Source organism: Alligator mississippiensis, chromosome 16 (assembly GCF_030867095.1).
Source record: "Alligator mississippiensis isolate rAllMis1 chromosome 16, rAllMis1, whole genome shotgun sequence".
NCBI classification, from domain to species: domain Eukaryota; kingdom Metazoa; phylum Chordata; order Crocodylia; family Alligatoridae; genus Alligator; species Alligator mississippiensis.
In genome coordinates, this window is record NC_081839.1 from 35,069,683 (window position 1) to 35,085,076 (window position 15,394).

A 15,394-nucleotide genomic window follows, 5' to 3' on the forward strand; every position below is an offset into this window, starting at 1 on the left:
GGCGGCGCGCTCAGCCCCGGGCCGGGCCGGGCCGGGCCGGGCCGTCGTTGCTGCCGCTGGAGCCGCCTGTGGCGCTCGGGGACGCGCGGGCCCCCGCCAGGCCCTGCCCCGCCCTTGCCCTGCCGCGCGCGGCGCCGGGACCCGCGGGAGGGAGGAGCCTGTCGCGGGGCTGCCCCGCCCCGTCCCGCCCCGCGGGTGCAGGGGGCGGGGTTGCCGGCCCGGCCCGGCCCCGCTTGGCGCAGGCGGCGGCGGGTGCCGGGGCCGCGTGACGATCGCGCGGCGGGTTGAGGTTGGGGTTGGCGGCGGAGCGGCTGGAGGCGGCAGCGCCGGCCCGGCCCAGCCCGAGTCCGAGCCCGAGGCAGCGCGGCGCGGCGCGAGCCGGGACCCCCCCGCCCCGTCCCGCCCCACCGACCCTGCCCTGCCCTGCCCTGCCCGCGCAGGTGGTGCCGCGGCGCCGCCAGAGGAGGATCCGCGCCGCCAGCCCCCGCTGCCCGGAGCCGGGACCTCGCGCCATGGCGGGCTATGGCTACGGCTACTACCGGGCGGTGATCTTCACGGCCATGTTCGCGGGCTACACGCTCTACTACTTCAACAGGAAAACGTTCTCGTTCGTGATGCCCTCGGTCATGGCGGAGATACAGCTGGACAAGGACGACTTGGGTAAGGACGGTCTCCGGGGCGCCCGCCGCGTTACTGCCCGACCGCTTCCCGGGGCTGCGTCTGCCCTCTCCGCCAGCGGACTGGGAACTCGCTTCAGGGCTTCGCGAGGGTTTCCTATCAAATTAGCATTACAGATCCAGGGCCAGAAAGGTCCCGTCTCCCTCCTCTAGCATCTCCGTGGCCATTAATTCGGGCGGGGTGTCCGCGGGAGGGTCCCACCGAGCTCCTCGGCGGCGGAGGACAGCTTTGTGTGTCGGTGCGAGCAGGCGTGATTCCCCGCCCGTCCCCACCACTACCCATTGGGCTTAATTAGCACGTGTCCCCTATAGTCGTTGGGCCCTTGGATCTGCGAGGGTCGCAAACTGAAGAGGGGGGAAATCCCAGGAAGTCGTGTCGCCTGCGTCTGCCGTGCAGTGTTGCGCCCACCCTGGGAGCCTGCACCTCGTCACACGAGTCTGACGCCCGTCCAACGCACGCAGCTCAAAGCGATCTGTGATTTGCTGAGCCGCAGAGAGATTTCGTCCCCAAACCTGAGCCATGAGAGGACCTTCAACATGAGTTGGACTTTACGGAAGAAACAAATGCAGAGAGAAGCGTTAAGGAGTCTGCTGGGTTGTTGGGCTGGAGGCGGCGTCCTGGGACGTGGGTCCAGTCCCCTGCTTGCAGGCAGTCCTGACCTGAAGGCTTCCCCCAGAATGATTTCTCTCTTTGGTTGCCCTAGTGCATTTTGCCTGTTTCGTTGGGAGACAGACAGGCGGATAAGCAGAGGTGCTCGCAATCTGCAGGGGAAGCATATTGTGGCATCTGTGCTGAGGTGTTCGTAGTGAAGGCTGTGTCCTGCTTTGAACCCCGATTGCTCTGTAGCAAATCATCTCGGAGCCGGCTGTCATTCTGGTCTCTAGCACGGTTCACTTTTGCCTGCCGGGATAATGTCTCCTGGAGCGGCCCCAGGAGCGCCGGACAGGGCGCTTCGTTGTTTCTGAAGGTGTTGCTGATGCTTCTCTTTTGGGCTCTCCCTCCCTGCAGGCCTCATCACCAGCAGCCAGTCGGCCGCCTACGCAATCAGCAAGTTCATCAGCGGTGTTCTCTCGGATCAGATGAGTGCCCGCTGGCTCTTCTCGTCTGGCCTGCTGCTGGTGGGCCTAGTCAACGTGGCCTTCTCCTGGAGCTCGACGGTCGCGGTCTTCTCTGGGCTGTGGTTCCTGAATGGCTTGGCCCAGGGACTGGGATGGCCTCCCTGCGGGAAGGTGCTGCGAAAAGTAAGGATGCCTCGTACCCTCTTCTTGGCGGGAGGGAGAGGGGGGAGCCCTGGACCTAGCCTTTAGGAGGCCCCGAGAAAAGGCTGATTCCTGAAGACGAGCACTGTCTTGTGAGGCTCGTAGCAGCTCCTGCACAGAGAAACTGCTTCGGGAGTGCTGTCAGTGAGCAAACTTCCAGGTCCTCTAGTCCCTTCTGGGCTTGGCTTTGGACCCCAAGCACCTGCGGTGCGTCTACAGGCTACGAATGCAAAGGTTGCAAAGTCAGTCAGTTAATTCGTGTGGAGCCGGAAGCTTTTGTTTCTGCTCGTAGTTGGACAACTGAAGCTCCCTAGTAATGGGACCCTGTAGGCATGGGCAGCCCTGGTTGCTCGAATCCAGTCCCGCATGTCCAAAGACCAAGACCTCGCACTTTGCTGTCATAACTGTCCCCTGCTAAGAGCGAGTGAGACACAGCATTTGGCTTGGATTGACAGAGGGGACCTGAGCTACAAGGCACAGGCCGTATCACATTTCATTTTGAGATATTTTTGGTCAAATGTTAACCTTCCTGAGCCCAGCAGATAAAAATCTAGTCTGACTAGGCAGAATATCAGGTGACAGACAGAATATTATGTGAACTGTCTGTATAGACTGCAGTGAAAAACCAAAGTGGGACATGTCCATGCAGCAGGGCTGGGGAGGGGGGAAGTGAGGAACTCCATGCAGCAAGGGGCCAGTGTTTGTGGAAGCAGCTCCTGCTGCGGCAGGCCGAAGGCAGGCGTTGCTTCGGAAGTTCACGCTCTTCATAGATGTCATAGACATTCGGGCTGGAAGGGACCCCGGAGGATCATGGAGTCCAGCCCCCCGCCCCAGGGGCAGGAAGTCAGCAGGGATCACAGGATCCCAGCAAGATCAGCATCCAAATGTGTCTTGAAGGCGTTCAAAGTGGGTGCTGGAACTGAGAGCCCCATTTTTGTCTGCAGGCCAGACTGGTTCTCGGGGGTGTGGAGAGGAGGACTGCGCATGCTTGGGGGGAAGTAACCGCTCACCTTTGTGAGGCTTCTCTTCTTGCAAAGCCTGAAGCACTTCCCCTGCTGTGTCCTGGGTAGTACGTTGATCTGAAGGAGTCCTCCTGTAGAGCAGGGCGTGCAGGGAGACGCGCTCAGTCATGAGGACAGAATATTGAATAATGCTCCTTTCTGGCATCCGAGTGCCGGGGTCTCATCCTGCTCCCTTTGCAGCGAGCAGCAGTCCTGCCACTGGCTGTGCTAGAAGCAGGCCTGAGCCCTCCAGTCACTTGCTTGTGAACAGTGTTAGAATTTGCACGGCGCTCTCAGTAAACCCGTGTCTGGGGGGAGCTGGGTGGACTGTCTCACAGAATGGGCCTCTGCAATGGCACCCGAGAGCCCGGTGTGGTTATTTATTCTGAAGTCCAATGCAGGCAAACATATTCAGGGTGACGGGCTCTCGACCGAGAGTGGATCTGATTATCTGCATCCCTACGTTTTTATTGCCTTGCTGTCCTGGTTTCTAAATGGAAGTGATTCCAGGTCGCCTTACGTGAGCCTCGCGAGGCTCGTGTAGCCCTTGGAGAATGCGCAGAGTTCGCCGTTTGGCACGGGATGCAGTAAAGCATCGATTTAGTCCCGTCAGCATTGCCAGGGACCACCCTTGCAGGCCCCTTCTTTGGCTTTGCTGCTGCTCTGAGCACGGTGCCCCTTTGGTTCGTAGCAAGTTGCTCATGTTTCTTTGCTTGCTTTCTCTCCCTGTTGCACAGTGGTTTGAGCCTTCCCAGTTTGGGACATGGTGGGCAATCCTCTCCACCAGCATGAATCTGGCTGGGGGGCTGGGCCCCATTGTCGCTGCCCTGATGGCTCTGAGCTACGACTGGCGCACGACTCTGTCCATCTCTGGCTTCATCTGTGTGGGCGCCTCCTTTGTTTGCCTTGCCCTGATTAAGAATGAGCCGTCAGATGTTGGGCTCCCCAGCATTGAAGCAGGAGCCAGCAAGGGGAAAAAGGGTGAGTGTTGGACTTCATCTTCCAAGCAAGCAGAGGCGGCAGCAGCAGCAGGAGGTGGGATGTCTTCATCACCCTGTTGCATGACTGCCTCCTGCCTTGGGCCAGCAGCCATTCCTGCCCGCAGCAGCATCCTGTTTCAGACCTGAGGGTGGCCCTTGGTTCTGGTGACCAGCAAAGCCAGTGCTTGTAGGGCGTATGTTTGTGCATTGCAGCATGAGGTCCCCATGTCCGGGTTGGAAGGACATCCATGTAGCAGAATCCAGCGGGGCGAGGGGAGGTCCCGATTCACATGTGGTTCCATTTGTCACTGCCAGTCGGCCACTGACATCAGCAGCTGGCGTCTGTTGTGTACGCCCTGGTCTCTCCGTCTGTCAGCAGCCCCTCCATTAACACTGCCCTGTTCCTTGCAGGGGCTAGCTCACTAATGTGGTGGCCCAAGGTTTTCTGGAAGGCGCAGGGGTGCAGTGGAGGACGGCAGAGGGAAGTGTCTCTTTTGGCACAGCTCCATCTCCCCTGTGGACAAAAGGTCGTGCCTCTTATTTTGCTGAGCAGAGTCCACTCCAAACCAGGGTTCAACGTTCTGTATCCTCAGCTAGGACAGCTAGTTAATGATTGCTGGTTCGATTCATTGACCATGACACTTCCTCTTGAAAGCAAAAGGGGTTGAAGTCTATTGCAGCATAAGTGGCTGCTGCTGGAGTTTAGAAGCTGCTGAAAAATGTATGTACTGACTTCTGTATTGCCACACAAGGCTTGGGCTGTTGCCTTTGGCATCTGATAGTTTTCAGGTTAGAAAAAAACCTTGGACAGGCAGGCAAAGCATCTGATGGAAAGAGTTCATAATGGAGAACTATTATTATTGGGGACACGCAGCTTATTCCTGTGAGCTCTTTAACAAAGATGCAAGTGCCACGTGCAGGTTCATGCTGACACTGTGCTGCAGGGCCAGGTGTGGAGGGAAGCAGGAGGAACAGCAGTTCAGCATTACTGTGAACGGCTCTTATCTTCAGACGAGATGCTCGGCTGTTAGGAAGCACTTCCTGCTGTACAGAGGAGATCACAGAGGCACCGTGCAGACCGCAGGTGACAGGCCTGTAGGTCTGTTCAAACAGTACTGGTATTTCTACTGATGTGTTTGTTTTGTTTCCTTCCAGGCCCCTCCAGGGACGACAGCACCCTTACAGAGCTGCTGCTCTCGCCATACCTCTGGGTCCTCTCAACCGGCTACCTGGTGGTTTTTGGAGTGAAAACTTGCTGTACAGACTGGGGTCAGCTCTTCCTGATCCAGGAGAGAGGACAGTCTGCACTTGTGGGTAGGATACAGTTGCTTCATTTTAACACTTATTGTTGCTGTGGGTGAAATGTGCTTTGTGGAGCAGAGTGCTGAACTCCAACTGTAATAGGATTTCGGGGCCTGTGGATCCCAGCCCAAATGATCGGGGACTGAACAGTGCAGGGGAATGGTGAAAGGGTGCATGTGCTTCCACCCTGGGTCGCAGGTTCAAACTGAGCTCCGGCTGGTAGCAGCCAACCTGTTGGCCTGCTTGGGGCTGGAATGAAATAAGGTCATGGGACTCTGCTCAGCCTTATTGACCTGACATCCGTGTTCAAGAAACAGCCAGCACTAAAGAGCAAAAATGAGCTTGACAGACCAGAGGCTCCCTAAGTCCTGGAGACCAGCTTCAAGGAGCAAGGGGGTGGGAAGCCATCCTTGGAGGCAAGTGTCATTGCCCCTTGTGATCAGGCTAGCACTGCTGGGGTCTGCCTGCTTTGTGGTCAGACACGTGTTTTGTGGGCTGTCAGGGTTGCACTTTGACCCAAACGCAAAACATGTAAAACAAGACAAACCACTGAGAGAAGCAGGGAGACTGAGAAACAAGGCAACACATAAGGATCTCGGTGGCTGCTTCGTTCTCCTTGGTGCTGCCTTTGTTCTACGCCAGTCCGTGCACAAGTGTAAGCCACTAAAAAGAAACTGCATGAGGTTTTTGGGTTTTTTTGCTTGGATCTGAAGGTCTGTCCTCCTTTACCTGCATTCTAGGCAGTTCGTATATGAGTGCCTTGGAGATTGGTGGCCTGGTAGGAAGCATTGCTGCTGGGTACCTTTCTGACAGAGCAGTGGCACGAGTAAGTAGCCTGAAACCTTATCCCTTGTACAAAGGTGACAGGTCTCGGTGCAAACCCTTAAACACACGTGGCAACTGGCTCTGGATATCATTCTAGTCACGTGCAGCACGGCCTCTGGATAGCCAAGTAGTGCTGATGCAGATCTGCTGGTGCTTTCAAATTCTGGCTTGTTTACTGCTTGTTAAGGCCCCAGCATCTCTTCTCTAACACTGGGGATTTTCAGAAGTGCCTGAAGCAGAAAATGTGCATTTCCTGCTTGAGTGGGACTTAGTTGCCTAATTCCTTTGGGCTCTTGAAAATCCAGTGAGCTGTGTCGAGGTTGGGAGTGACTGACCACTCGGTAGTCGAGGTGGCCATTCTTGGTGTGAAAGAAGCACATGAAGGAAATCCAGTCTAGTTCATCAGGAGATGAGAGGTGGTGCAGTGATGACCTGCACACTTCCCCAGGGGGAAGAGACTTCTGATGCTAGAAGACTCTTAATCTACCAGGAAAAACCATGCTAAAGTCCAGCAGCTGGATGCTGAAGCAGGTGACTTCAGACTGAAAATGAGGTGCCAGCCTGCAACAATAGTTAACCATTGAAACAACTTGCCTAGGGATGTGGATTCATCATTTGCCCTATCATAAACAGAACTAGAAGCCAGTATAGCTCGAGCAGAGGGCATGGCTCAATGTGGAAATGATTGGGTGTGGTTCTGGCTGGGACACGCAGACTGTCAGTCCGTAGATGGTCAGCGGTCCCTTTCAGAGTTCGATTTGATGACTCTAAGTTCGTATTAATGCCCCCCATGGTCTGTCCATGTGCTCCAGCTGTTCCTATATGCATTTCAGGTAGGCCTGTCGAGCTATGGGAACCCTCGGCATGTGCTCCTTCTTTCCATGATGGCTGGGATGTCTGCTTCCATGTATCTTTTCCGGGTCACGGTCACAAGCGAGTCTCCTAAGGTAACGCCATGCACAAGCAGCGTGTGCTGGGTCAGCAGTGAATGTCCTTGCATTCGCCCAAGCGCTGGCTACCACGGGTTACAGGGGAGTCCTGTTTGGGGGAGTGGACGCTCTGCGTGGAAACGGTGGAACTGGGGGGCAGGTGGGGGCTTTGAGGGAGGGGTCACTTAGATTTCCAGCAGTGTGCACAGTACTACTTGGTGTACAGGAGGGATCATGCCCACTTCAGAGAGCTCAGTCCAGCTGTTAAGGAAGAATGCACAAATACCAGTACTGAGTTCAGGGTGTCCTTGCTGAATCCTGTGACTCCTGCTCTGAGAAGTTGAATATGCTGCTGCCTGTGTGTGTATACATCTGTATTTCTGGTGGCTCCACTCCGCAGCTGTGGTGCCAGGGCATTCCTTACAACTTGGGAAGGCACCCGATGCTGAACAGACTGCGGCAGCAAAGAGAAGGTACAGGAGTGTACAGCACACTGAAGGGCAGAGGTGGTTGAAATGCTGTGACTTTCGGTGCGGACGCGCTGGAATTCTGCTGGCAAATCTTGCTAGTTGAGCCTGGCCCGATGCCGCACGGCAATTTTGGGCATCCTGTTTGAAGCCATCTATAAAAAACTGAACGCAACTTGTGCAGCCTTCGGGAGCCCTGCTTTAGACCCTCCTCATCTGGGCTGGGATTAAGTTCACTGAACATGTACAGACCAAAGCAGCATTGTTGACCCAAAGACAAATCAGTTCCGTAAAGACAGTTGCAGTCATTTTGGGTCTCCAAGTCCTCTGATTCTGGTAATTTGACTGTCATTTGTGCCGGTTCTTTCCATTTTTGCTATGTGAAAGATTGTTACAGACAAGGGAGACTGAATGACTGTGCAGGGGGAACAGTGAAACCAGCTGTATACATAGAGCCAGATGTACAAAGTAAATAGATACTTTGTTCCTCTGCTTTTTCAACTGCTGTCCATGGTAAGTGGTGTTGGCAGTCGTTCTAGTAGTGTGAGGTGGTAGGATCTGACTCTATAGAGGTATGCCAGGCCCTTGCTGGATCAGCCTGTTTGTCAGCGGTGTAACAAAATCCAGGGACTGGAAGTTGAAGCCAGACACATTCAGCGTAGAAGTAAATGGAAAACTTAAGAGCATGAACACTTAACCTGTGGACGCAGCGGTGATTTGTCACATGCTGTTCTTTCTCCAAAACCGGGTGCCTTGATAGAAGAGACAGTGTAGCTCAAACAGAAGTCGGACTCGATGCAGGGACTAGCTGTCCAGAGAAAACCAGGGTTTGAGGCAGGGAAGGAACCTGTGAGTAATCAGCTTGGTGAAAAGCTTAAACTGAGGATTCTGCTGGGAGGGAGCGTGTTTCAGCCTCTAATGAAGCTAAATGTCAGGAGTGCAGCAAGTTTGGACCTCAGGCTAATGGTTTGCAAGTGGCAGAAGTGTCAGGGCATCTTTGGATAGCAAGGACCGTGGCTGGTTTGTCCAGCCCCTTTGCCAGATGCATGCACGTGTGCTTTCTCTGGGTTCGTGCACACTGCTGGGAAGCGCGAGAGATCCATTACTAGAGCTAGCGCAGCCACAACTACCGCTGGAACGCTGCACTGCAGTGCAGGCGAACCGAACTTGTCTAGAGACTTGCTAAATAAATGAAATTTCACTTCTACCCTTGTGTTTCCCCCAGGAAAATGACTTCTGGATTGTAGCCTTGCATCCTCTTGCTGTCCTGACAGGCTTAAAAGAACATGAGGTTTCTGCCTTGCATTTTTCTTTCCCTCTACCTGCTTCTGCTTTTACCGATCTCCCTCTTTCCTGCTCTGAAAGGTTGGTTAATTCTGCAGGATGTATAACCAGGGGCTTAAGAGCACTGTAAGTCTTTTCTAAAAGAAACTTTCTCATAAATCGATGTTACTAAACTAACTGCATTTTAATAAAGCGGATACAGAACAGTGACAGGTTCTGAGGGTGGTTGTTTTCCAGACAAGATAATCCAGTCTGGGCGGCTACCAGCAGCCATACATGTTAAGCACAGAGACCTCGTTTCAGCGTTTAGTGGGGTCATTGACTTCCTCTGATTTGTCAAATCGTTTCCCATCACTTTGCCAGCGTCCTTGTTTGTAAAGAGAAGCTACTTTTACTTCCTACCCCTTTGAACTTTTGATGGATCTATAAAGTACTTTATCATTTTCCATCTGAGATTTGTAGAGATGAACAAAGTACTGGAAATGCTTTGTTTCAGATGGGCATCACTGCTGAAATACTTGACAAGTTCTGTTAGAGTACATTCTAGCCTTGAAGCCGATGCTCAAACTGACTGACTGCTTTGTAATAAAACATCATAATAGAGAGCTGGGTTTGTTACACCGATACTAATATCTTGATCATGTGTGTGTGTCTAAAACAACACTCTCCAGAATTATTATTATGGTTTTTTAAGGGATTGGTTTAAGGGATTTAAGGGACTGGTTCTGTGAAGCAAACCTATTCCACTGTGGTTGAAAGCTCACGAAATAGAACTTGGACACAGCATAGAATACGGGCCTTTATTTTTTTCCCAGGTTGCATGTTAGGTCGTGGTATGTGTCCATTCAGATGCATTGAAAGAATTGCAGGCAGAAGCAGAGCTCTTTCTGTCGAGTTAATAAGGTATCGGCCAGTCGAGTCAGTCTTGAATTGGACTCTAAGGCATCTTACAAACGTGTGCTGTAGAGTCGGTCTGTCTCCTGGTCAGGTTCTGTGTTCTCTGGACCTGAATACAGCGCCAGCCAGGAAAAAACACTGAGGCAGTTTGCGGTTCTGTCTGCAGCCCGTTTCAGAAAGCTGCCTTGTGGCTGTGGCTGACCAGTAGCAGTCAGACGGTAAGGCTGCTGTTTCTGATCCTTCTCTGCTTGTTTTGACAGCTGTGGATACTGACACTAGGAGCGATCTTTGGGTTCTCCTCTTACGGACCTATCGCACTGTTTGGAGTGATAGCCAACGAGAGTGCGCCTTCCAACCTGTGTGGCACCTCCCATGCTATTGTAGCACTAATGGCAAACGGTGAGTGACATCCTGCTCGCTTCCCCCCACCCCCCCAAAAAAGAAAAGAAACTGGGAACTTTGATTCTGCAGCTGAAACAAACATCTGTTCTTGCTAGTCGTAGTTTGGCAGAATAAATTCCAAGTTGGCACCGATTTGTAGATTCTGTGACTGAAGTGGGTCTGTTGGTACAGGCAGTCACTGCTCACTGATGCAACAGCCTGTCTCGGGTAGCGCAGCTGATGAGAAGTGGAAAGGAATGGCTCTGAAGTTGTCTGTGCCTAGTCCATAAGGATGGCAGATATCTGCAGTTTCAATGACTGACTTGCTGATGGCTGACGCCTGCCATTCTGTTCTGCAGCCCATCAGGAAGGGCTCTGGGGCCTTGCGCAGACCTGCGTTCTGCACTAAACCTTTAGTCTGGAAATCCACGTTCTTAACAGGGTGGCTTTAGCACTGAGTCAGGCAGACAAGGTGTTAAGTGCAGAAGGGGCTTGGGAGGCTCTTACTTAATCCCTTAGAGTTAGAGCCCCCAGTTAATTTGCTGATTTTGTACCTTTACTGGTCCAGTGAAGGGTGACCTATAAGAAGTCAGTACACAGAAGGTTAACTTGTCAGGAAAACACCCTTCAAACACGCACACCAATGCAAGTCATTTCCAGGATTCTGAGAACTGGATGGGGCTGGATCATAGTAGAAATGACCCTGTTGTGAAGAAGTGTTTGGGTCCAAAGCTCAGATGCGTTTAACTGACCTCAGGTTGAAATACTATCTGGCTCCACTACATGAGACATTGTCCCCCAAGACCTAAACTTTGATAGCTCCTCTGCTCTGGCAATAATCAAACCCAGTACTGTAGCAAGTGGGGGGTGAGCGGGGTGACCAGCCCAGGTGCCGAAGCGAAGGAGCGCTGCTCAGTTGGGGACGGAGCCGTGAGCAGCTTGTTTGCGGGGGGATGGGGAAGGCAGCCCCAGCCACTGCGTGCACTCCTGGGCAAGCGTGGGAGGGCATGTGCCCCCAGGATCTGTGTGCAGGGTGTGGGCCAGCTGCTGCTGCAGGCTTGCCCCAGGTGCCAAGTGTCTTTGCTGTGGTACTGCGCAGCTGTCCATTTCCTGTGATGTGCCAGGCCTAGGGGTTGTGTGCATTCTCTCTCCACAAGGAATAGGCTGTCACCACCGCACTGCCTTCATAAGCAGTTTCAGCCCTGTGGCCCCTTGAATGAGAAGGCTGCAGTAACTGTCTTCCAAATTACCCAAGAAAAACTTGGTAGCCGTTACCCACCAACGGGCAGAGGGCAGGGTTGGGTGACTTTTCTGCGAGGTATTAGCGTTCAGACCACCTTCCATTTGCGTAATATCTTATTTGTGCATAAGGAGGACTGTGCAGCTGCTTCAAGTTGTGGCTTGTTTGTGTTAGCCAAGTGAGACTGGGCATGGATCAAGAACCAGTCGAGCATTGGAAACGAGGACCTAGGAAGGTTGAGGAATTCCCATCCATGGAAGTGTTTAAGAGCAGATGGCTTAGATGGGGATGATCCTACCCCCAGCAGGGGACTAGACTAGGTGCTCTGAGGGCCTTTTTCAGTGTTTCCAATTGTGCTGCCCTAAGGGGTTTCTCCTAGTGAAAACCTGAAGTTCAGGAGGAAAGGATGATTGCAGACATCTCACAAAGAAACCAAGTTGGGACCTAGTAGGCCACCAGCTCTGTTCTCTTAGGAAGAGTATGGATGATCCCGGCTATGCTCACTTTGGTACTTAGAAGCCCTTATATGTGTCAGGGGAGTTTAGTAAGTGCGTGGACCAGAGCCAGGAGAAAAGCATTAACAGCAGCCAGAGTTCCCTAACTCTTCTCCCTCTCTTTCGCAGTGGGTGGATTCCTGGCTGGGCTGCCCTTCAGTACCATTGCTAAGCACTATAGCTGGGCCACAGCCTTCTGGGTGGCTGAGATAACATGTACCATCAGCACCGTCGCCTTCTTCTTGCTACGGAACATCCGCACCAAGATGGGTCGAATAACCAAAAAGGCTGACTGAAGCCGAGCCGCTGCTTGTGCAGATCACAAGAGCAGCTCTTCACCACCTGGTCCGGGACTGTTGCCCATGAGGGCAACCTCTATATGGATGAAATAGTTCTGAATATGCCTCACTTTCATTTGTTCATGTTCCTGTATTTGAAGGCACAACAGGCTCCACTGGTTTGTGGGTTTGGTTTGGCTTTTTTTAAGTGTCTACAACATTTGACTATTCGGTTTGTTTACATTTTCATGTGGTGCCATACCTCTGAGACTTGACAGTTTTGGCTCCTAAGCTTGAAGTGCTCTAGGTGACTGGTATCTGGTGCTATATACCTAGCTAGCTTCTCTCTTGCAGCTGGGGTGCCTGCTATAACTCAGTCTCATTGCTTAGGGAAATACGTACAGTGAGCCCTCTTGAATTCTCATTCCCATATAAAGCGTCCCTTTAGTTATTTGTAGAGGATAATTTAACAAAGATGTTTCTGAAGGAAAGGTACTTTTTTCTAACAGTCCCAGGAGAGTGCCCTGGACACGGCCCGATTTAGCATTGTGCTAAGGCTGCTAAACGGTTGTGTACGTGAGCACTACGTTTTGGCACTAAACACCTCTTACATGTTAAGAAGCTTCTCACAGAGTTTGGTTTGAGTATTTTTGTTTCCCTGCAAGGTTTTAGTGGTGTCAGGACACAGTCAACCTCTGAAACCACCACTGCAGAACTACACTGTGATAGATTAACTACCAAGTAAGAATTAGTTCTAAAGAAAACTGTAAAAACTGTGTAAAAGTAGACTAGATTTGATACTTAACCATGATTGCAGTACTGTTCACCAACTGGAATAAAAATGAAGCAGTGCCATAAGTCTTAGGTTTCCTGTACAACGAGTTCAAGGGAAAAGCAGGACTAGCCCGAGGCAGTGCTAGACAGAGACCTTGCCTGTCCCTATACTTCAGCAGGAGAAGGAGCAGTTGGGTAACCATTTATAGCAAGAACCCCCTCTTGTCAACTTTCCCTACCTATCACTTTGGGAATCTGGTCTTCCTCCCCCATTTTGCTAACTAGGGTGCATAAGCGCAGCACTGTTGCAAGTGTTCCCTTCAAAGCAACTTAGGAAGGCCTCTCTCCCACTGAAGCAGTGGCAGATGCTAGTACAGTCACTGCAGAGCATGTCTAGTCCAGGAGCTCAGCATCCATTCACATCTGGATAGGGAAAGTTTATTATTAAATAATTAAAGCTGTACAGAAAGACCATATGTACACATCAGGGGTAACAGGAAGCACTCAGCTGGGGTACTGTTGCCAAGCTGTGTGTCTCCTTCCATTATCCCTACAGTGATGTCAGGACTGTGATCACAGAATAGAGGCTTCTGATAACAACAGACCTTGCTTTAAAGCCAGGTTAAACCCACACACAGAGAATACAGCAGCACCTCTGACCGTGACACAGCACTGCTTGAACCCTCCAGATCTGCTTCCTTGCTGTTGCAGCCAGATGCAAGATCCAGGGACAGGTTTTCTGGTGAAGGTAAACCCATGCTGATTCAGTGAAGGGGGGTGCTGCAGGTGACTGACAAAGGAAACATCCTATGGTCCAGGTCCAAATGGTCCAGCTTTTTCTGCTACCTCCAAGGCAAGTTTCAAGTTCTGATCAAACAGTTCACACCTGAAATGTTCACAGGGATTAGAATAGGCTCACACCCCCATTTACAACGTAGACACACGCACACCTGTCAAAACAGCAGCTATGAGCAAAAACCCAGGCCCATGTACACCCTGCAAGCAACTCAGGTGAGTGTGGCTCAGATGGTCAAGGCCTGCCTGCCCCCTTGGAGGGGCTTCTCCTGCAGGGAAGCCCCCATCACTAATGGAGCAGCACTGCAAGAAGGTCCTAACCTCCCCCAGACGAGCGACCCAGGAGAACAAAGGGGAAGCCAGAAGGGCTTCTTATTAAGAAGTTGGCAGCACTGAACCCAATGCTTACGGGACATGCATTGCACTAACTTGTGTCAGGCTTGTGCCTGGCTGCACACAGCTCCTCCTGGCCCGAGGAGCATGATGGTTGTATCATCAACTCCTTGCACCAGCCCCAGGACAGGGAACCTCTCCTCAGTACTGACCCTGACTAGTCTTCAAAGAGATCTCAATGGTTCCCCGCTCCCCGCCCAGGTACGGCCACTCCTAGCTTTTCTATGCCCTGGCCTTGGGGTTTGTGTTGTGTTCGCAAAGGGAAGAGCTGAGCAAACGCAGCCTCCTTTAGGACGCACGTCTTGCCTTCTTCCTACCTGATCGGCATCTCCAGCGAGTAGAACGGGTTTTTCAGAGCAAAGTCCGAATAAATCTCGTAGATCTTGCGCAGCAGGGAGTCGATCCCGGCCTGCCGGGGGTCCGCCAGCACCACAAACTTGATCCCTGGAGCCGCGACAAAACAACCGTTAAGGCTGCAAGGAGACTCGTTTTACGACGCGATTAGAAGTCTCTGGGAGGAAGCGGCGGAGGATCGGCGCGGACGAGCCGCGCTGCGCGACTCACGCAAGGAGTGGAGCAGGCAACGTGCGAGGGGGCGGCTGCGGCTGGCTTCGTGCCCTGCAGCCTCCAGGCATCCTAAAACGTGCCTCCAGCCCCGCTGCTGGGGGGCGGCGCCTGCCTACCTGTGAGGGTCTGGAAGCAGTGCAGCTTGAACGTGTCCGTCTCCAGCATTTCGATGCCGGAGCTGCCCGGCTCGGGCGACAGCTGCGACCCGATGGCGAAGAGGCTGCGGGGTGGGGAGGAAGGGGGGGTCAGGGTGAGCGCCGCGTCCCCGCCCGCCCACCCGGCCCGGCCCGGCCCGCACTCACGAGTGGAACATGGAGGCCAGCATGAGCTTCTCGTTGGAGGAGAGGCGCGGGCGGCCGAAGCGGATGGAGACCGGGTAGTGCGCGGGGTTGCTCAGCAGCTCCAGCACGTCCCGCCCGTCCGCCGTGAAGCGCCCGCTCACGTCCGCGCCGTTGATGGCGAGCACCGCGTGGCCCACTGCGGGGGGGGCGGGGGGGGGGGGGTCAGCGCGGGCCCGATCCCCGGTCCATCCCCGCCCGCCCGCCCGGCCCGGCCCGGCCCGCACCGCGGATGCCGTCGCGCTGCCCGAACGCCACGACCACGCGCTCGTCGTGCACTTTGAGCGCCAGGTCGAGCGGGAACCCGAACGTCTTCTCGGCCTCGGCGCGCGGCGCGTAGTGGTCCAGCTGGTAGACCAGGCCGCCCGCCTTGTTCACCACGTACACGCTGAAGATGGCCATGTCGGCCGCCGTCCGTCGCGCGCGGGGCACGCCGGGAGAGAGCCGGCCTTCGTTGGGGCGTGGGCGGGGCTTCCGGTCGAGCCGTGCCGCGCAGCATGGCGGGACTTGTA

At 53.6% G+C, this 15,394-nt stretch overlaps 2 protein-coding genes across 2 annotated transcripts; one reads left to right on the forward strand and one right to left on the reverse strand.

The window, feature by feature from the left end:
- The first annotated feature begins 286 nt into the window (after positions 1–286).
- Positions 287–12,203, forward strand: SLC37A4 (solute carrier family 37 member 4). Its single transcript, XM_006266843.4, has 8 exons — positions 287–660; positions 1,687–1,919; positions 3,676–3,919; positions 5,074–5,232; positions 5,961–6,046; positions 6,879–6,992; positions 9,883–10,021; positions 11,867–12,203. The coding sequence occupies exons 1-8, from the start codon at positions 513–515 to the stop codon at positions 12,031–12,033; spliced, it is 1,290 nt and encodes a 429-aa protein (XP_006266905.1). The 5' UTR covers positions 287–512; the 3' UTR covers positions 12,034–12,203.
- A 1,008-nt stretch (positions 12,204–13,211) lies between these two features.
- TRAPPC4 (trafficking protein particle complex subunit 4) lies at positions 13,212–15,318 on the reverse strand. The gene is made up of 5 exons (XM_006266841.4): positions 15,110–15,318; positions 14,847–15,021; positions 14,661–14,764; positions 14,295–14,421; positions 13,212–13,675 (listed from the first exon to the last, which is right to left on the reverse strand). Exons 1-5 carry the CDS (start codon positions 15,282–15,284, stop codon positions 13,597–13,599), a joined length of 660 nt encoding a protein of 219 aa, XP_006266903.1. The 5' UTR covers positions 15,285–15,318; the 3' UTR covers positions 13,212–13,596.
- Between the last annotated feature and the right edge of the window lie 76 nt (positions 15,319–15,394).